The sequence below is a fragment of the Delphinus delphis genome, chromosome 6 (genome assembly GCF_949987515.2).
Source record: "Delphinus delphis chromosome 6, mDelDel1.2, whole genome shotgun sequence".
Classification (NCBI taxonomy): Eukaryota; Metazoa; Chordata; class Mammalia; order Artiodactyla; family Delphinidae; genus Delphinus; species Delphinus delphis.
Genome location: NC_082688.1, coordinates 103,865,692 through 103,886,501, shown reverse-complemented (window position 1 = coordinate 103,886,501; position 20,810 = coordinate 103,865,692). Strand labels below are relative to the sequence as shown.

General features: G+C 51.1%; 2 protein-coding genes across 11 annotated transcripts in view; one reads left to right on the top strand and one right to left on the bottom strand.

The window, feature by feature from the left end:
- The window catches only part of EPHX2 (epoxide hydrolase 2), a 58,780-nt gene extending 57,982 nt beyond the window's left edge, over positions 1-798 (bottom strand). The window contains exon 1 of the mRNA XM_060015215.1: positions 687-798. The gene's annotated coding sequence lies outside the window, so the exon portion shown is untranslated. The remainder of the gene's footprint in view (positions 1-686) is intronic.
- A 606-nt stretch (positions 799-1,404) lies between these two features.
- Positions 1,405-20,798, top strand: CHRNA2 (cholinergic receptor nicotinic alpha 2 subunit). Of its 10 annotated transcripts, none has more exons than XM_060015205.1 (8): positions 1,405-1,700; positions 7,098-7,226; positions 9,094-9,426; positions 10,411-10,562; positions 11,000-11,044; positions 13,696-13,805; positions 16,853-17,861; positions 19,010-20,798. In XM_060015205.1, exons 3-8 carry the CDS (start codon positions 9,099-9,101, stop codon positions 19,133-19,135), a joined length of 1,770 nt encoding a protein of 589 aa, XP_059871188.1. In that variant the 5' UTR covers positions 1,405-1,700; positions 7,098-7,226; positions 9,094-9,098; the 3' UTR covers positions 19,136-20,798. The 10 variants fall into 10 exon arrangements, with proteins under 10 accessions (XP_059871188.1, XP_059871189.1, XP_059871187.1 ...); XM_060015206.1 differs by having other exon boundaries at positions 7,085-7,226; XM_060015204.1 differs by having other exon boundaries at positions 6,937-7,226.
- Positions 20,799-20,810: the final 12 nt, after the last annotated feature.

The following is a 20,810-nucleotide window of genomic DNA, read 5'->3' as shown; positions in this document are numbered from 1 at the left end:
CTGGGGCTAGAATCTCACTTCCGCCCAGAGAGAAAGGGGGCCTGAGAAAGAGCCAGAGGCCACAGACCCTTGAGAGAGAGAGAGGCCAAAAGTTTCTTCATTAAATATTTGGATCCTCTATATTCGTTTTGGTTGTCATATCTAGTAAAGTAATAGCTTTGTTGCCCTTCTTTTCTAGATTCTGTACATATAGTTACAGGTCTGTCACTATCCTGACCATGAGCCTCTAGTCACACTCTTCTTTGTCAAAGCAAAATGTATTTCTAGAATAAAATATCATGCTCCAGGTATTGTATGCCAACCCAGAATACGTCCATCCCAGTCTCTTGTGAAATGAAGTTTAGAAGGAATAAATGTGAACTATGATTACCCCTTTGTACAGCCTTCTTGTACTAATGCTGCCTAAAAAGGTTTGAGCTTTGTTTTAAACCACACTCTTGGCTCATTTGTGTTTCTGGAAAACCTAAGCCTTAGGAGTGTCCGGGCTGTGCTTGCAAATGGGTTGTTGGACTCTTTGTGCCTTTGTAGTCAGCTCCATGAATTAAAACATACTCCTGGCCTGATGTTCCAACTTGCCATGAGCACAGCTCAGGACATAGGTGCCGAAGACCTCCCTCCCTCCTTCACAGTGTCATCTGTGAATTTACCCAAGATATTTTCCCCCTTTAGCTAGAAGAGATAGATACCTGCTGAAATCAAGAAAGACTTGATCTACCAACCATCAATCTGATCGACAAGACAAATGAGTCTGCCTTGGGGTGTCTTGTTCTAGTGAACCAGGACCACACCTGCTTCTCTTGCTTTATAACCTCTTCTGGGATTGTGCCTGAGACAGTGTTTTCTGAGATCCGCTCCTGAGAAGCAGGAAATAATTAACCACCCCAAATGTTGTAGAAATAACTGAAAAAAAAATTCGATATTGCACCTGGACGACGCTGGGTGACCTGTTTCAGAACACTTTCAGTGGAGTTTTTGGAGATAGACGCTAGATTACCCTAGATTTGAAGACTGAGCCAGAGTTAAAGTGAATACATACAGTAGTCACTCAAGAAATTGGTGATCTCTTACCTCCACACTTGCATATGCAATTTCTTATTCAGCACCTCCTCATGAATATCTCATAGGTTATCTCGAATTTCTCATGACTGAAACAGAACTCTGGCTGCATTCCCACCTCCCAAGCCTGCTCCTGGTCTTACTAAAGGGCCTTCCCTTCCAGTTGCTCAATTCAAAGAACTTGGACCCCTGGTTTCCAGCTAGCCCCTGTGTCCTTGAACTCAGTCCCAGTGGTGGCCAGCTGATTGGGGCAGAGGTGACAGCTTCCACATCCGTGGTGGTGTTTTTCTGGGAGACTTTCATAAAGGCCCAGTCTGAGGCTCACTACGCCATTCTTTTCAAAGATTTTGCAGGTTCCTAATTTCCTGTATTCAATCTCTCCCTATTTAAATTAACTAGAGTGATTTCTGTTGCCTGACTGGGGCAGTACTGTTTAGGAATACATGTATGTGTTTGTAAAATGTAGCGAAGTGAAGAGAAAGGTCACACTGACCGAACTGGATTTTATAAATCCCCCTTAAAAAAAAAAAGAAACTTAGAATATGAGACTCCACTTTAGATGGAAATCATCTTTGGTGAAGAGGAAATTATGGAGCTGTCTTATGGACCTTTGTTTATTCCTGGGCTGTAAACTATAGCACCTGGTGAGTTACGGAGCTTCCTGGATGAATTGCTGAGGCAAAGATTAGAGGTCTCGATCGCATTTTATTGTGCTCTGCTCTTTGTCATGGGTCATCGTCCCACTGTGCTTTCTGCCACCCAAGGTACGGGAAGATGAGAGCTCACGCAGCTGGGCTATGGAAAAGGGATATCTTTTTGAAATGTACATCCTAGCCCTTATGTTTGCTAATTTGAATATTTATAAAATTTGTTTTAGGTGATAGCACGGATTCATAAAACATGGCTAATGTAGTCGTGAAAATTCAGAAGTTACATCTGCTGTCAGTCACTAAATTTGTATTGAACTCATTACACTGAACTCATTAGGTTTCGTGTTGGATTTCCTGCCCCTGCTACCCCTTTCCCACCTCCTGCGAGGCCTTGGTTTTCCAACGCTACTTTAACACTCTGTTTAATTCCTAGGGGTTGAGAGAGAGGTTCACACTGCTGCTTCTCCTGCTGTAGGTGTTTGAATCAAGCTTAAAGTTGTCTCAAGTTGTTTTCTAAACCCACATTCCGCCTGAAGCTTCGTCCTTCTTTCGTGCAGCAGATAAATTTCTTTTATTCATTCAACAAATATGTATGGAGCACCTGCTGTGTGCCACGTGCTTTCTTGGCAATTGGGATTCACTGGTAAATAAAACAGACAAAAAATAGAGATGACCAAGAAGTTTCCATTTTAGTGGAATGATGAATTCAAGGAGTTGCCAGTTGTCTGTGGGACAATGAGAAAAATGAGACAGGGAATATTGATAGTGGCTACTCGTCGTGTTTCTTCTTTGTCATTGTTTTGGCTGCCAACACCTATAACCTCTTGCTACATTTGGAAAATTCTGCCCCGTAGTGGACATCTATCATTCAGAGATGCACAATGTCCTTCAAACATCGCTCTAATTTAATATCTCACATTTTGAGTTTTACCTTCTTAAGGTAGCCTCCGCAAACACCACGTTAGCTGGGCTCCCTTAACACTGATCACGTGACAGGGGCTCTGGCAGTCACGTGAGAGTTGGGTATGGGAATGAGCAAACTGAAGCAACAGCTGTGTGAGCTGGAACTTTCTTCCAGCCACAGCAGTAGCGGAAGCAACTAGTTTTGATCTCGGAGAGACAGCAGGGGCTAGAGGTCATAGGCAAAGTGGCCCTGACTCTTTTCCCCGTTTGAAAGCTAGAATGTTTCCAGGAGGCAAAAACTGTGAAAACAGGTACGAAGTTTATTATTAGAGACAGGGCATAACCTGTGGGAGAGCCCACAGAGAAGCAGTTTGTTTATTTAAGACAGAAGCAAGGCAGAAATACACACCCAGAGAACAGTCCTGGAGTCCTGAATGAGGAGGCAGTAAGGAGGTGATTTAAATCACTTACATAGGGCAGTCCTTCCAGGTCTTTGTTTACACTTGGCGAATTATCTTGTTTCTTTTTTCACACTTGACTGGTCCCAGGACACTCCCCAACATGCATGCGCAACTTTTTGTTAAGGTGGATCCCACTGCAGAGGCCTGTGGGTGCATGTCCACACTTATTATGCAGTGGCATCCCCTCCCTTTCTGACCCACAAGGAGCCTTCCTGCGCATGTGCATTCAGGGAAGTTTTCCTGACCTCAGGAGTGGCCGTCTTATCTCTTTATTTCAGCGGAGCTCAGCTTCTGCCACTAGCTTTGTCCTTGGAGTGTCTGGGTGAGAACAAAGCTTCAATTTTACTGCCCTTGACAAACACCAGCTGTCCAGCCCAGGGGACCATCTATCTCCTCTCTCAGATTCTCTGGGGAGGCTGAGACAGAGCTTCTCCAGTCTAGTTCTGGCTGTGCATGGTGCCAATGGGGTGACACAGCGATGGCTTTGTTAAAATTGTACCTGGTGTGATTTGCTGTCACTGCATTGTTCTTGGCTGTGTGGTTTCCACACCTGCTTCTCTTGTCCTCCCTGAGATGCTGTGAGATATCAGTATCCTATAATGAGACCCTTTCTGCTTATAAGACTGAGAGAAATGTCTATGGTTGCAAAGAAAAACGCTGTAAGACGTAGCCACCTTATGAATCTTAGAAGGAAGAGCCACTCTGACCATAGAATCCAAAAATGCTAAGGGCTCACGTTCTCAGGTGAAGGCCTGTGAGCTTAGCTCAGCAAATCAGACGTACCCAGTCCAGACTTTACAGCAGGAGCTGGTGAGGTGAGCAGGGCAAGACGAGAAACGTTTTGGTTGGCAGTTTCGGGGTGGCAGCAGCAGCCGGGGTCCCCAGCTGGCAGGGACGGAGCAGGCCCTGTGACCCTCTGCTTTCGGCGGCAATAGTTTCAGCGCTATAGTTGACACCCATAGCGCGAGCACTTCAGCAATAGGGTCCAACTCTAACTTTTACAATGACGAAGGCGGTGCCTGCCTTTTCTTCCTTACTTTGTTAATCTATTTTATTTTCTGCCCACTCCATTACTTTATATGCAGTATGCTTTTGATGGACTTTATGGTTTATTCCATAAGAAACAGAATTTCAAGATGACCTTGTGTCAGGATGAGAGCAAGAAAGTGCATTGACTAGAGAGGCAAGACTTGGAGCTGACTGGAGTAACTGACGAGATGTAAGACTTTGTCCCTTTGGGGTTACGATGAGCTCTTTTGTGTCTGTGAGGAATGGCTGTCTTGTGTTAGTGTTCTAACTATGTTCTCTTAGATTCACTATTGGTCCATTTGGTATGCATTACAAACAAGGCAACTAATGGCCAAAGTTGTCTACATCTTCCCAGTGATCCAGCCTTCAGGGGAGTACAGACATCATATTACAAACCCTCCAGCCAATCTCAAGTCCACACCCCCGGCCATCTCCTTTACCTCTCTCTCTTACACCGGGCCAATATTTCCCCTGCAGTGAATCACCCCAGGGCCAGGTACGGAACCACCGGAGACCACCCCTATACCCACAGCCCACAAAAATGATTCAAGCTATCCAGTCCTAGGCTGCTGACCCTGTCCTGCCTTACCTTCCCTACAGAAACTCCAATACATTCTCTGGGCCATGCTTTCTCCTTTGCCCTTCCTGCCCTCTGTCTGGCCCATGTGCTTCCCCGTGTGGCCCTATGTGACATGCCATGATTCCTACTTCTGGGGATCTGTGAGTATAAACTTCTTCCTCTGTGACAATCATTCCCGTGTCTGCATGTCTTACCATACCTGACTGAAACAAATCCTGGGTACACATTTTAGAACAGAATGGGTAGGTGTGAGCATTTTTTTCAAAGTGTAATTATGGAAAGTTGGGTGTGCATTGGTGGGAGGAGCCAAAGAGCAAATTTGTGGGAGTTTCCCAGCATTTAAACTCCTTTCAAATATTCTGGGAAAGTTCCCAATGTGGCAGAAGCCACCTTTCACATAGAAGTTCCAAACACCAGATTCCTGCTTCCTCAGCCTTCCATGCATTTCGTTCACGAGCCCATGATCAATCAGATGCGTTTATCCTAACCTTTGTGTTGGGAGCTAGTGACACAATGAAGTAGGAATAGAGGAGGATTAATTCTGACAGCAGCAGGAGTGGCTGGTTTCCAGGGACAGCAGTGACAGCAGCACCAGTGACAGATGGTGCAAGGTTTTGCATCCACTTCTGCAGCAGCAGGGCCCACTATGCTGGTAATAGCTTGTGATTTGGGCTTTAGTCTGGCTGGTGTTTCCCTCGCTCTCACCTGTGCTCCGGGGGGGGTTCTCCAGCTTTGTAAGTACACCTGCGAACTTCCCATTGCCCTTTAATAAAATCATTTTCTGCTTAAATTAATCAATAGATTTTTATTGCTCAAACCAAAGACCCTGACTGATACAATCTATTATTTTCCCTTTTCCTTCCCTCTTTCCTTCCTTCCTTCCTTCCTTCCTTCCTCCTAGCTTTCTCTCTCTATGCATTTAATATTTGCATAACTTTATATACACACAGATATACATATATATCAATATGAAAGTACTTATGGTAAAATATTAACATTTGTTAGTTCTGGATAGTGGGAATGTTGGTGGTTACTTTTATGTGTTTTAATATTCTCAAAAGATAATGCTAGCAATCATAGACACATGTGTAAATATATGCATGTATATATCATATTTGTATATATCACATATATATCGGGTTGGCCAAAAAGTGCGTTTGGGTTTTCTGAAGATCTTACAAAAACCCGGACGATCTTTTTGGCCAGCCGATATTTACATACGTACACATATATATCATGTATTATTTCAGTTTTCTAAGCCCTTTATTTATACTAACTCATTTACTCCTCATTACAAGCTTATGAAGTGGAGCCAGTATTCATATCCTCCTTTTACATATGAGGAGACTGAGGCACAGAAGGCTCTAGAGACCTGTCCCAAACCGCACAACTTTAAAGGAGCAGAGCTAGAAGTTAAACCCTGGCAGTCATGTCCTGCGTCCTTGGCTTTTAACAATACGTGGGAGATGAGATAGCAAGGTGCAGACCCCAGAGTGTTTTTAGGATGGAGAATGAGCTTCCTTATGGGCTGAGGGGAAGGAACAATCGAGAGGGAGAGGGAGATACGAGAGAGCCGGGCGACATTTGATAGATGGGGCCACCGGCAGGATCACAGGGCCACGCTTCGCCACGCACAGCAGGAGGAAAAGGACTCCTGATCTGATGCGGGGGAGAAGGAGGCAAAGGGTCAATTTATGGTTTGAAGGAAGGTGAACTTCCTTTTCTGGGAAAGTGAAGGCAAGGTCACCAGCAAGGAGGCCGAGGAGGAAACAGGCAAGCTGCCCCCAAACCAGGTGGCAGCACGAGGGAGCCGGGGTCCTGCAGGGGAGAAGGGGAAGGAGAGAACCGCAGGCTGCTGACTGGCGGCTCTGTCCTTGGTCCTATTTTACTCAGAGCTGTACTGCTCTATTGACAGACAGACCCAGGAGATTCCCCATCTATGGGTGAGGTTGGGGGACCCCAGGAAGTGATCCTGGAGCGCAGGATCCTTCAGAGCAAAGAACGAAGCATCTTCGTAACCAGACGGCAAGTAATCTGCTGTTGGTCCCCACTGGACAAGGACTAGATAGTCACAGGCTCCTCCCCCTTCCCTCCAGAGAGGGTGTGTGTGTGTGTGTGTGAGAGAGAGAGAGAGAGAGAGAGAGAGGGAATGAGCATGCGTCTGTGTGCCTGCCAAGCTGGTGGTCCCTGCTGTGGACCCGCCTGGCTCTTACCTGCAGAAGCATCCGTGCCAGCCTCTCCGTGCTGTCCTCCTCAGCAGGACCTGCATGCGGCTTCTCTGGTCACCAGAGCTGGGAGCCTGGGCACAGCAGCCTGTCTTCAGAACTTGTCCAGCCCTCCCCAGGAAGCCAATCTGACTCTCAGTGTCAGGTCTCCCTCATCCGCCAAGGCATGTCCTGTCCCAGCATCTTTTGACAGGGAAATGAAGACACCCAGCTGTGCCCTGCACCTGCCTTTCCATTCTGGGGGGACTTTGGCCAGCTGACCAGGACCTCCAAGCCAGGCTGTTACTCTGTTCTTTGAATGGCTTGTCTTCTGTGGTCACAGGTAAGAAAGGTGCCCCCGAGCTTGTGTTGGGGACATTGTGAGGGGGGTTCAAAGTGATATGAGCAGATCAGCAGCTTCTGGGCACTTAGGAGGGAGGCATGTCAGAATGCTGGAAGTTGCCTGCTTCTAGAAAAATTTTAGTCTTTTGGTTGTCCCTGCTGGGGCTGTTCAGAGCCCAGTGACAGTCACCCCCTCCCACTGGTGAGGGTGGCTCCGTCTCAGGACTTATTGGCTTTACTTTGTTGAATCTGCTTCTATGTCTTTATTACCACTATTCCTCTTTGGTCATTTATTTACTCACTCAGTAAATACTCTATATGCTTTAACAAAGGCTAACAGACATCAGTGTTATTCACTGACTTGGAAGACAGCAAGTTCTTCGTTGCTGGGTTTTTTGCTGAGGCTGGAATTTGTGGAGGAAAATGATCAGCTGGTGTGGTAATCCAAATGACCTTTAAGATTCCACCCGACCTTGAGATGGCAAGCTTCTGCGATTAATTGATGTATTGAGCAGATCAAATATAAAAGCTAGAAATAGGCTCTCTCTTCCCTAAGCATCTCTGATGAAATGATTTGGAAGAAAAGACACTTTCATTTCCTCAATCAAGAGACTTTCCTTGGGGTGTTGACAGTTATGGGAGCGCAATGACTCCCATCCTTGGGATTGTGCCAGATGGCGGAGAAGTGCGGGGTGAAATCGAAGCAGGTTTTATGGAGAAGGTGGGGCTTGTGAAAAGAATAGAATGGGGGTGAGAAGTGGAAAACCAGCTGCAGTAGGAAGATGGACAAAGAAATCAGCCCACATCACCTTGACTTCAATGGAACCAGGATTCAGGATGTGGGCAAGAGAGGCTGACTTGAGTTGGGGTATGGGGCGCAGGATGGTCTAGACACACTGGTACATGGCAGCGACACAAGCACAGTGAGGATATTGGCGTCTGAGCCCTTTACATATGCAATATTTTTTGTACAGGTTTCCCTGTGAACTCCATTCACCCAGACCCACTTTACAAACAGGGACATCAGCCCGCAGACACCCACCCCCACCCCCGAACCTGCCAATCTGGCCACTTAGAGGATCAAAGGATCCAGGACTCTTTCTCTTTCAATAGCCTTCTAACAAGAGGTGGAAGTTTAATCACTGTCAAATACCTGGAAGAAATTCTCCTTTGGTTTCCGGTGACAAATTAATGAAATTATCATAGTGGGCTAATTACAAGGGATGCAAATTTGAGGCATTTTGCAGGAATTTGTCCGCTGGAGTCAATTCAGTCTCATTTGCACATTCTTCCAGAGGGTCCAGGATGTCTCTGGTTGGATCTTTATACGATGCAAGTTCAGCACGCCTGGACTTCTATTTCTTTTTCCCCTGTTCTCACTAATGGGGAAAAAAACACACGCTTTTATTTAGTGTGCTTGGTTGAAAGGTGAAACAGATTATAACCTTGGGATTTGTGCACGAGATATCAGCTGGAAGGAGAGGTGAGTGGAGCTGCACACAGAGGAACCTCTTAGAACCTCGGATCCAGGTGAGCCTGGCTCTGGGGTAGGGCACCTGTACCTTGTCGCCACCTGTCTGCCACAGACCTCAGTCGTGAGCGTGGCTGAGCAATGACAATCATGGTGCTAAGATCTATAAAACACAGTCGAGTACTGGCTGAGCTGCCCATACAAAGTTATCCTTCTAGTTGGCACCACTGAGTAGCACTTGAACATGTTATAGTTTAGAAGCTGAAGATGTGAGCTTGAATCCCGGCTTCATAGCTTTTTAACTATGTGGCTTGGGCCAATCAGTCAACTTTTGTGAACAGCAGCATTTTTTTAATTTAAATAAAAGAGATAATAACCCTTCCCCATACCTTCCTAGGGGTGATGGGAGGCGCAAATGAGGTCAAAGGTGAGAGGCACGAAGGTTCACTTGTGTCAAAGATGCATCATCCTAAGAACCCTTTCCTGGGCTCACTCAGGCTTGGCAGTCAGAGGGAGCCACGTGGAATCCCCAGGGAGCTCCGCAGTGCCAGCTCCCCAGGCCCTGCTGGGGAAGCGGCCCGAGGTTCAACCCACAGCCGAGGCCCGGCCTGCCCTCCTTCTGATGTCCAGCGGCAGCCGGACCGCTCCTCTGAAGCCATGGGCCCCTCCCGCCCTGCACTCCCGTCCACGACAAAGCTCGGGCTGTGGTGGCTTCTTCTGATCCCGGCAGGTGAGTGGGGATGGTCCCTAGGGCATCCTGTCACACCTGTGAGCTCGTACATGCCTCAGGGAGGAAACTCCTGCAAGTGGGCTGGTGGCAGCCGCCAGAGCCGCAGGGGATGGAGCTGTTCCACCGCGGGAAGGTGGGGGGGCGATCGCTGCGTCGCCTGAACCTCCCCGAGTCGCAGTGCTCCCCATCTGCAAAATGCCAACTGCACTGTGACCCTCCCAGGGCTATTGTGTGGTGACCTGGAATGAGAGCCTGTGACTAGCGCCTGCGATACCGCTGGCACACGGCAGCTGTTCTTACCGATGTTCTGAATTTTAGAGCAGTGGTTCTCGACCTGCTCAGGCAGGAGAACCCTGAAGAGGTGAAGCTGTTTGCAGAACACGGTGAAATCAGACACGGATGATCCCATCAGACACCTGGGGACACTCTGCCCAGCTGATGAGAAGGAGCAAATGCCTGTGGTTTGAGGATAAACAGGCGACATGCTCCAGATGGAAGAGAATTTCATGGCTGGCATTAGTGGTTCATGACAAGAGGATGGGAGTGAACGTTCCCGGGGCCAGGCTCACGATGACACGTGAAGCCCTTCCCCCTGCAGCTCACCCCACACAATCGGGCTTCTCCCCCACGTTGCTGTCCCTTGGGGCTCCCCAGTTCCAGGCTGGATCTCATCCCCTGTCTGACTTCTTCTCACTGCTCTGCACCCCTCTCAGCACTTGTTTTCAGCCCTTATCCATCAGTCACAGAGTAACTGACATTGCTTGAGCACCAACCATGTGCTGGTTGCTTTGTGAGCTCTAACACACAGGATCATATTTCCTCCTCGATAGTGTTTTGAAATAGGTTCTGGAATAGTGCGCCCATTTTGCAGATGAGGAAACCGAGGCTCAGTGAGGTTAAGTGGCTCTGATTGGACAGGAGAGGGAGCCAAGCGCCCAGCACCACGGACTCCCGGAGACTCCTCTCTCCCCTCCTGTCCCACAGCATCTGTGCAGCAGGCCTCCCCCACCCAAGCCGAGGACCGCCTCTTCCAACATCTCTTTAGGGGCTACAACCGCTGGGCGAGGCCGGTGCCCAACACCTCGGACGTGGTGATCGTGCACTTCGGGCTGTCCATCGCCCAGCTCATCGATGTGGTGCGTCTGTCCTACCATCCTTTGCCCCCTTGGGATCGGCCTCAGACATGGGCCCCTTTCTGGGGCTCCTCGTCCCTCCCCAGCCCCAGCCCTCCCAGCCCACCTCAGTCAGAGCATCACCCCACGCAGCCTGGGGCTACTGCATCTCCCTCCCGCTCTCAGCCCTGAAACCCCTCCTGGGAGGGCGTTGACAGGCAGCGGTGGGTTTCCTAAATGCCCTGCCCTGCTTGCTCCGCCTGACATAAGCCCAGAGGACCCCGTGGAGATAATCTGAGCGAGGGTGGCAGCGTCAGGAGGGGTGGTGGGTTGGCCGGGCTTGCGGTGTCACCTAACAGGTTCTCTGGTGAGTGGGGGGCCTGAATAAGCCCCTCCCACTCTACCTTGTTTTCTGGGGCTCGTTCATCACTCTCATTGCTTTCTTTCCCGCTACTGGCCAGGATGAGAAGAACCAAATGATGACCACCAACGTCTGGCTAAAGCAGGTGAGGGCCCCTCCCCTGGGCAAGACAGGAGCGGGGTGGGAACCCACAGACCCCAGCGCCTCCCAGGACTCTTCCACTGGAAGCATGATTCTGAATTTACCTTTTGCCTGAGTTGCCACTCGGGATGTTCCCAAGGCCAGCCGACTGCAGACGGCTTCTCGTGAGGGGCTGTGCTCTTGTGTGGCCAGGCTCTGCCCAGCACCTGAGAATGTCACCTACAAGAGCCACGTGATCCCCTTTCTGGGCATTGCCTACGTCCCTGCTACCGTTTGCAGATCAGCTCGCTGAGTCATCACCGAAAGCCATGCAAGGTTTAGTTCTGCCAGTTTATAGCTGAGGAAAACAGAAGCAGAGGGCAGCTGGGCTAGACAAGGGCGGCCCAGGTGTGCCCCACTCAGAGCCCCAGGCTCCTTCTGCAGGAGAATGCTGAGTGCTCTGTGTCTACGCTGCCTAACAAGCTACCCCAAAACTCACTGGCTTAAAACAACGGACAGTTTATTACATCTTTAGTTTTTATGGCTAGGAGTTTTAGTGGTTTTTTCCGCTTTGCACGGGGACTCCTGGGGTTACTGGGTGGCGTTTGGCTGGTGGCTGGTCTGCTCTGGAGGGTCCAAGATGGTTTCACTCACAGGTTCATCTATCAGCAGAGATGTCTGGAAGGCTCTGGAAGGTTCTGTAAGCCAGGCCCAGCTGGGCTCTTCTCCAGGCCCTTTCAGGGTCTCTCTGCCTGTTCTTTCCAGTAGGAGAGTTCAGACTCCTCACCTGATGGCCCAGGGACCCCAGAGCGAGGGTCCCAAGAGACAGGAAATGAAGTTGTTGTCTCTTAACCAGAAACTGCCTCAGCATCAATCCTGGCCAGTGGATGGGTAGCCCTCTTTGATGTGCCATTCTTGGGGCAGAACTTGGGGACACAGGCTTTATAACAGCCTGAATATATTCTCTCCTCTTTACAGATGAGGTGCAGAGCCATGAAGGGACTTGGGAAGCCATAGCAGTGCAAGGGTCAGACCTAGAACCTGGGTGGCCGTAATTGTCCCCATAGGCCAGTTACCTAGGTTTCAGGGACTGGAGTAGGGAGGAGAGGAAGGAGCCCTGGAGCAGGAGTCAGGCCAACCAGCACCACCTCTGATTAGCCTGTGATACCATGCAAGTTAGTCTCAGAACCTCACTTTGCTCATCTGTAAAATGGGGCTAATATAATCTATTGCCGATTAATATAACACAACTTGGTGTAGATGCCCCCCAAATGTTGGTTGAACCTGAAAACTTAACAGACAATGGACTGGGGGGAGGGGGTACATTTATGAAGACCAATCCCTTTCAAAATTATTCCTCAATGTCCCGAGAAATCCTGACAATTTTAGCAACACTTTTATCTTTCCTACTTTGCAAGTCTGGCCCCTCTCTCTGCCTAAGCCTTCCCCTACAGAAAAGCAATCAGCACCACTGCTGGGCCAGCATCTTCCCAGGTGTAGTTTCGGTACCAACGGCAGTTTTGTGAGATGATTTTAGTTGGCTTGCAAACCCTTTTTTTAAATAGTCATATATTTATATTTTAGTGGATGGTTTCAAGTGCTGTGGGTTTTCCAGTTATTTCAGTAATGTAAAATTCAAAAATTTATGTAGGTTTAAAAATAATGAACTAATTTAAAGGAAAATACTAAGTAAATGCTAATATAGGCAGTGCAAATATATTGGCCAAAATTATGAAGCTGGGACTTGAGCGCTTGAAGTTTGTGAACCATTGAGCTGGATCAGTGCTTTTCCTCTCATGCGCCTGCTTCCTGCAGACACTCCTGTTTCCCTTACTTCTTCCTGGATCCCTAGCCAGTTGATGTGTTTGTGTAAATGTTACATGACTTTCCTTAGAGGGGAAAAGGCACCACGCATGGGAGACTTTTCAAGGGCACATCACTGCCCTATTTTAGTGCGAATGCACAAAAGCAAAATGGCCCCTAGAATTAGGGCAAGTTTGGAGACAGGGAAGGCTGGGTTCAAGCCCCAGTGCTGCCACTTATTGACAGCGTACCCTCTAAGCCTCAGTTGAGAAAACAGATTCGCTTGGACCAGACGGTGGAAACAGGGCTCCTAGGGGACGCTCTAGCGCACAGTTGGAAATCCACTGGGTGACTCCCCTTTCTCAGCTGTGCAACTCTGATAAAGGCGTTGTTTTACCCCTCTTGTCCTCAGTTTCCTTATCTGTTAGATGGGGAAATACTTCCACCTGCTCTGCACTCTTTGCCCGGCTGTCCCATTGAGGGTCTTCCTAGACAGAGGGTGTGAAAAACCTTTGTAAACTGCGATGCACTAAAAAATGTTACTACGAATGAGTGAGACTGCTTGCCGGGGTCGTCCAGCTAGGGAGTGGCAGAACAGAGGCGGGACTAGGGTGACCCGTCCTCCAGATGTGCCCGGGACTTTGAGTACAAGAGTGGGGGCAAAGCGAGGGCTAGATTATTTTAGACTGGACTCCCCGTTCCCATCTCAGGGCCCTTTCCTGGCATCGCGGCCCTTTCTATTCTGTGGGGCTAGGTGAGGAGCTCCGGGTGCTCCAGAATCCGGCTGTTGGGCGTCCCCAGACTGCCCTAGGTTTGCCGCGAGGCTCCCTCTCCCGGCAGGGCTGCTGACCTGACTCCCCTCCCCACGCACAGGAGTGGAACGACTACAAGCTGCGCTGGAACCCGGCCGATTTCGGCAACATCACATCCCTCCGGGTCCCTTCGGAAATGATCTGGATCCCCGACATCGTCCTCTACAACAAGTAGGAAACGGCTGGGGTTGTGGAGGCCCCTTGGGACCCCTGAGACAGGGGGTTCCCTGCGAAGGGCGGGTAACTTGAGGCTAAGCTAGGTTGGACTTGGGAAGTGCGGCCCCTTGTGTCCAAGCTGCGTGGCCTTCCTTTCAACTCCTGCTTTGCTCATCCTCGCCGCACCACCTTTTCTCTTGATTCCCTTATTTCTTTCATCTTGTTCTCTCACTCATACACCCAAAATTTATTGAGCACCTACTGCATATCAGTGCCTGCGCTGTGCTACTGGGACACAGCTGTGCCAACACTGAGCATTATTTGAAAAATATGATTGGTGCAGGCTGTGAAAAAAGTGCCTAAGTGTTGGAGTTTTGCAGGATGGCATTATTGTTGGAACAGGTAAGCAGCATCCCAGGGTTACAGCTTTGAAGGGATCAAGCATGGGTGTTTTAAAAAGTATTATTTATAGTTGTCCTGTATTCAAAACCAAAGAGGACCAATCTTTGAACATAATGACTAGAAGTTAGTAAAAGGCAGGGGAATCTAAAGAGAGCCCCAGAGGACCAAGTCGGGTTGTTTTAATAGAAGATATAAAGAGCTGTAATTTCATTCGTGTTTGGCATCAGGTAATTCTTCATTTAGAAATGAAGAGCTTAAAAGATATTTGGCATGATGTTTGTCTAAAAATATTTTCTGAAGTGGGACTCTAGGGACCACTAGTTCCTGGGGATATGAATAGGTATGAAAAATAGTTCTGTGGTCAAATAATTTTAAATAACATCGTATGTCGTTAAAACCCTTTCTGCACCCCAGCCCCAGTCCTTTGGAAAATGTCATTTTAAATGTTGTTAGAACTTGTACAGACAAGAAACCCCTTTAGCCCAGCATTTCCCAATTCATTTGACCCACATTTAGAAAAGCTATTTTTAAACAATAGAATAAAGGGAAACAGATCCACTTCTGAAGTTAGGTGTCTCCAGATAGGTCAGAGGGGGGTGACAGTGATCCCTTTACACTGCCCTGTCCTGGTCAGGCCCAAAGCCCTGTCATCTGAGCCATCTCTGTAAACACACATTCAGCATGAATTACCTGCAAGGTCTAACATTGCCACTGGACTCATGGACCCCTCACCCCATATCTGCACCCAGGATCCCTCTAGTTTCTGCTTCCTGTGCACCTGGCAGAGAGCAGGAACAAAGTCCTAGCATCAGATAGGACCCCGAGTTTTAGGATTGCCAATAAGGCTTTGTCCAGTGTTACTTGATTATAACAGGAAATTCTTTTGATAGGACAAAAGTTCAAACCAAATTCTTGCAGACATTTAAAGAAGGGTATCTCCTCCACCCACTCCACATCAGGTTAAGAAGACCCGGGGAATTGCTTCTCTCCTTCCTCAAAATGGGGGCACATGTTGCCATCTAGTGGTGCTTCTGTATGATGACAAAAATGCCTTAAAAATTTTTTTTTAAACTTTTGCCCTGATCTGTTTTTAACTCCCTTTCAAAGTTCTGGTTTCCAACGTGCCTAACTCTCTATCCTGGAACTACTTCAAGGGAAAGAAGTCTCTCTTCCTGTGTATTCTTTTATTTTATTTTATTTTATTTTTGGCTGTGTTGGATCTTCGTTGCTGCGCGCGGGGCTTCTCTAGATGCAGTGAGCGGGGACTTCTCATTGCGGTGGTTTCTTTTGTTGGGGAGCACGGGGTCCAGGCACGCAGGCTTCAGTAGTCATGGCACGTGGGCTCAGTAGATGTGGCTCACAGGCTTAGTTGCTCCCTGGCATGTGTGATCTTCCCGGACCAGGGCTTGAACCTGTGTCCCCTGCATAGGCAGGTGGATTCTTAACCACTGCGCCACGAGGGAAGTCCCTCTTCCTGTGTATTCTTCTGGTTCCCCTGTCTTTAGGATTGATCGTGGGAACTGGATAGGGAGGGAAGGCGGGGGCTAAGAGCTCACTGCGCCACCTCGCAGGGGGAAATCGGACTCAGGCCCGAGTGGTCACCGCTGTTCCAGTGTCCCCCGTATCCTCATGGGCCCTTAGATGCCTAAGGGCCCTCACGACGCCCACTCGGGCCCCGCCCTCACTCACGCCCCGCCCCCACTCACGCCCCGCCCCCAGCTCGGCCCAGCAGCTCCTCCAGTCCAAGCACACACGGTGAGTTTTACCCTTTCCCTCCTCTGTTCTTTGTTCTGCGGATGCTCTGCTGGTCTGCTCTCCACCCCCAGCTTTCTGCCAAATCCTACCCTCCATCAAGGCTTTGCTGAAATGGCAGTGGGCATGGTGACCCTGCTCACCGGACGCGGGTTCCCCCCAGTAGTTATAATGCTGTTGCCAAACCGCCTGCCTGGCGTTGTAGGTGTTCAGGCCTGCTTCTCAGTTCCTCGTGGTTCCCTAAGGGCAGGCATGAGTCTCCCCTCCACCAACAGCTCCTGCAGAGGCCCCAGTGGGTGCGGCTGGCTCAGAAATGCATGTTGGAGGAAGACGGATGGTGTCTTCCTTCACCAGCAAAGATGTCAGGTGTCTTCTGAGGAGGGAAGTAAAAACCTCAGGTGCAAATGACATGACCCCCAGCAGAGGGGCTTACTCACCATCTGCAGGGGTGGGGGGTGGAGGAGAGAAAAAATACTCATGTAAACAATCACTCTAAAATGTTAAATGAATACGAACAGGCCATCAAACTACAAATATACCACATGATCACAAAACCGTAAAAATGCTGTATGTGTTATCTAGATGACAATCAGATATACATGAGATATAGATATATCTCATATATAGATCTATAACATCAAAGCGTTAATAGTGGTTATTTTTAAAATTCTTGGTACTTTCCTATATTCTTAAAAATTCCTACTTTTGTAATTAAAAAGATGGTGTCTGAAAGACAACTCAGGCAGCTCTAGATGTCTGTGTGCCGGGGAGTCTTACCTGCACAAATCCCCACAACTTGGCCCGGTCCGGCTGTGTTATTGGGGTCCCCCCGCTGAGTGTTATCTGGAGCAGTCTGGCTTGGGTGCCTGGGGTACACAGGGTCCCCCCAACGCCTCTCCTCTCTGCAGTGCAGATGGGGAGTTCGTGGTGACCCACATGACCAAGGCCCACCTCTTCTCCTCGGGCACCGTGCACTGGGTACCGCCCGCCATCTACAAGAGCTCCTGCAGCATTGACGTCACCTTCTTCCCCTTCGACCAGCAGAACTGCAAGATGAAGTTCGGCTCCTGGTCGTACGACAAGGCCAAGATCGACCTGGTGCCGATGCAGCAGACGGTAGACCTCAAGGACTACTGGGAGAGCGGCGAGTGGGCCATCGTCAACGCCACGGGCACCTACAACACCAAGAAGTATGACTGCTGCGCAGAGATCTACCCCGACGTCACCTACTACTTCGTCATCCGGCGCCTGCCGCTCTTCTACACCATCAACCTCATCACCCCCTGCCTGCTCATCTCCTGCCTCACGGTGCTCGTCTTCCACCTGCCCTCCGAGTGCGGCGAGAAGATCACGCTCTGCATCTCCGTGCTGCTCTCGCTCACCGTCTTCATGCTGCTCATCACCGAGATCATCCCGTCCACCTCGCTGGTCATCCCGCTCATCAGCGAGTACCTGCTCTTCACCATGATCTTCGTCACCCTGTCCATCGTCATCACCGTCTTTGTCCTCAACGTGCACCACCGCTCCGCCAGCACCCACAACATGCCCCACTGGGTGCGGGTGGCCTTTCTGGGCTGCGTGTCCCGGTGGCTTCTGATAAGCCGGCCCCTGCCACCCTTGGAGCTCCGCGACCCCCCAGATCTGAAGCTCTGCCCCTCCTACCGCTGGCTGGAGACCAACGTGGATGCGGAGGGGACGGACGAGGAGAAGGAAGGCAGATGGGCGCACGCGGGTCACTCGTCCCCCTTCACAGGCGTCCCTTACAGCCATGGGGGTCTGCGCCCAGGGGCCTCGGGTCCCAAGGCGGAGGCCCAGTTGCCGGAGGGTGGGCCCCTGCTGTCACCTCGCATACAGAAAGCACTGGAGGGCGTGTGCTATATTGCCGATCACCTGCGGGCCGAGGATGCAGACTCCTCGGTGAGTGGGGGCTGGGGGAGGGGCCGTCCCCTGGGTGACTCCACCGGCCTAGTAGGGAACACCCTCCAGGATGTTAGCTTGGGTCAACCCAGGCTCCTCCACGAGGACCCATCTCCCTTAGTCATGGCCTTGGAGTCTGGAATGAATTGTGGTGGAGAACGTCTAGCTGGCAGCTCTGAAGACGTTTATTGGGTAGGAGGCAGAACAGCAGTAAGAATGTCCCCGCTCAGCCTAACTGGGAGACACAGGACAGAGCTGGAGGGCGTCTCCCCACGCCACCCTCACGCAGGCCATTTCCCACCATTGCCCGTAGGCGGGGTGGGGGGGAACTCATCGGGAGACCCCGAACAATCCAGCCTCCCCCTTTGTCCTGACGGGCCCCTCCTTCTTGTCCTGGGCTCTGGGCATTTTGTGAACGTCACTGTTCACTCACGAACACTGAGGAAGCTTGGATGGGCCTGCGGGCTCCCCTCCCCCGCCCCCTGCTGTGTCCTGCCACTGCCCAGGGTCACAGAATCCTTCTTATCAACTCAGGGAAGGATGAAAGGCCAGGAGGTTATTACTGGGTGGCCTTGCTGAGTAGATAAGACAAATTAATTGTTATCTAATCCGGGAGCAGCTAGGACTCCAGATCCACTTGCCTGGGCTGTAAGCCCCAATTCCACAAAGCCCCTACCCCCCTGCAAACACCACCCAGCCCTTCCCTAGGCCACACCTACCCTCCCCTATCCCCCCAGCGGGTGGGTGAGTGGGTCGGGAGGTAACATGGGGGCACAAAGTCTTCACCATTTTGTAACTTCTGAGCGTTGCGTTTAAATCACTGCAGGCCCCCTGGGAGGGTCCATGCCCCTGGGTGACTCTAGAACCTTCTGTGTCCCTCCAGCCTCCCTTACCGGGAAGTCGAGAGCCTATGGAAAGGCTCTGGGCTATTATCACAGGGGTGGTATAGGACGGGAATCGCTAGGAGAGGGCTGTTTGAGTCTTGAGATATCCCTGTTTACCCGCCCCCCTCCCACCCCGCTCCTTAGCTCCCAAGGTCTCAGTGGCATCACCGCTGTCCCCAGTGCCATTCTTACAGGGGCTGCGCATGGGCGGGACACCTCCCCTTTCCCAAGTCCTCGGTCACTGTGCACCCGTCTCCCCTGCAGGTGAAGGAAGACTGGAGGTATGTGGCCATGGTCATCGATAGGATATTCCTCTGGTTGTTTATCCTCGTTTGCTTCCTGGGGACCGTCGGACTCTTTCTCCCGCCGTTCCTAGCTGGAATGATCTGATGCCACATCGCCTGCTTTGGCCCAGATGTGGCATAGCTGACCGTCTTTAACGGCTGCCGCCTCTGGAGTATGCCTTCGGAGTCAACGCCATCCAACTACAGGTGCCTTTCCATGGCGTCCGGACACGGAAGGCTTCTTGGGATGATTCACTTGACAGTATTGTACTTTGTGCTGAGAATCTGCTGGGCACGGAGCCCTGTTTGGATGCTGAAGAGCTGGGCCAAAAGGAACTTGCTCTGCAGAAGGTTACGACGTGGTGATGACAACGTGAAGACTTATAAGATGCTCCTGGGATGCAGACTCTGAGGGATGCGGGTGGGGGGAACCCAGGGGTTGGGGAAGGGCCATGAGAGGAGGCTCAGACCTCAAAGGAGGGGTGCGTAGGGAGAGAGCGCCTCGGGGGCGTGGAAGGGCTATGAACAGCATTTGGGATTCAGGAACAGCCCGAAAAGGCAGGGGGGACAGCCAGGCTGAGGTGGGCTTGAGGATGGGGAACAGAGGTAGGAGGTTGGAAGGGGAAGAGAAGGAGGAGGGCCACAAGTGGGGCGGATGCAGGTAGCTGGGCCGTCCCACCCACCTGGAAGCTCTTGTGACAGCCCAGACTTCCCCTACCTTTAGCCCCGGCCTTGCTGGTGCAGACCCGCTTAGCACCAGCTGGCCCTCCGAGAGGTGTGGCCGCACTGAGAGTCCCCGTCTGCAGGGGCGCTCTCTGTCCTTCAATGCGCGTGGACAAACCAGAAGGACACCCCCAGCCATTCCTGACCCAACTCAGGCCCGCGGTGCGCTCCCTCCCCCCGCCCACAGGATGAGTGGTGGTCAAGCCCCAGGCATGCAGGACTTTTGCTCGGAGGAGCTGAGAGGAACGAGCTGGATGGCTTTGGACCCCGAGACGTTGCAGGACCCCTTCCCTTCCCAGCCTGCCCGCCCTTCTTACCCGAAGCCCCGCGATGTCTTCTGACCGGCTCTGTGCAGCCTGTCTTGCCCCCTGGAATCCCGCAGTCCCTCGCCCCAGCGCCGTCCAGCCCGTCCAGCCCATCCAGCCTGAGGGCAGAACCTCGGCCCTAACAGATGCGGCACTGGGTCCTCCGGACAGGGTGGGCACTCTGGACGAGCAGCCAAGCGGGGCAAGTACCTAGTTCTCTTGACCTTCGGAGTCCCCTCCTTCTAAGCTCCACTTGCTCTCCCTGACAGACCCCGGGGGACCCTGCCACAGCGGGCCCAGTCCTCCTGCCTCAGTTCCCTGCAAGACCCCCCCACTCAGAGGCCATCCTGGTTCCTTCTGCTCTGCAGATGCAGCTGCAACCTCCGCCGTCCTCCCCACTGGCTCTCCTGGAGCAGTGGTGCTCCCAGACTTGACCTCCTGGTGCAGCGATGTTCCCTCTTGTTATTCCGTTTCCCACCCAACTGGCAAGTGAGTCAAGAGATCAAATAAAGCTGAAGGGCTGCTTAGTCAGCTGTGGGACCCCTCCCCAGCACCCCTGGGACCACCGCACCCCCTCAGAGCCCTGGCTATTGGATGGCAGCTGGGAGAGTGCCACTGGCATCCCTGTGTGGCCCTGGAGGGGCTGCCTGGGACCCCACTGGAAAGTCTCCCTTGGCTCAGGTGCGGGGGGCAAAGGCCTGGGGCAAGCGCCTGACCCCTCCACCCTGGCATCACCTCGAGCCCCGGGGGGGT

Bases quoted from the DNA above. Each gene is read 5' to 3' on its own strand.
- CHRNA2 (XM_060015205.1), top strand. From the start codon at position 9,099: ATGGGAGGCGCAAATGAGGTCAAAGGTGAGAGGCACGAAGGTTCACTT. The intron at 9,427-10,410 runs GTGAGTGGGGAT...CCTGTCCCACAG, and splicing joins GCTTCTTCTGATCCCGGCAG to CATCTGTGCAGCAGGCCTCC. The intron at 10,563-10,999 runs GTGCGTCTGTCC...GCTACTGGCCAG, and splicing joins TCGCCCAGCTCATCGATGTG to GATGAGAAGAACCAAATGAT.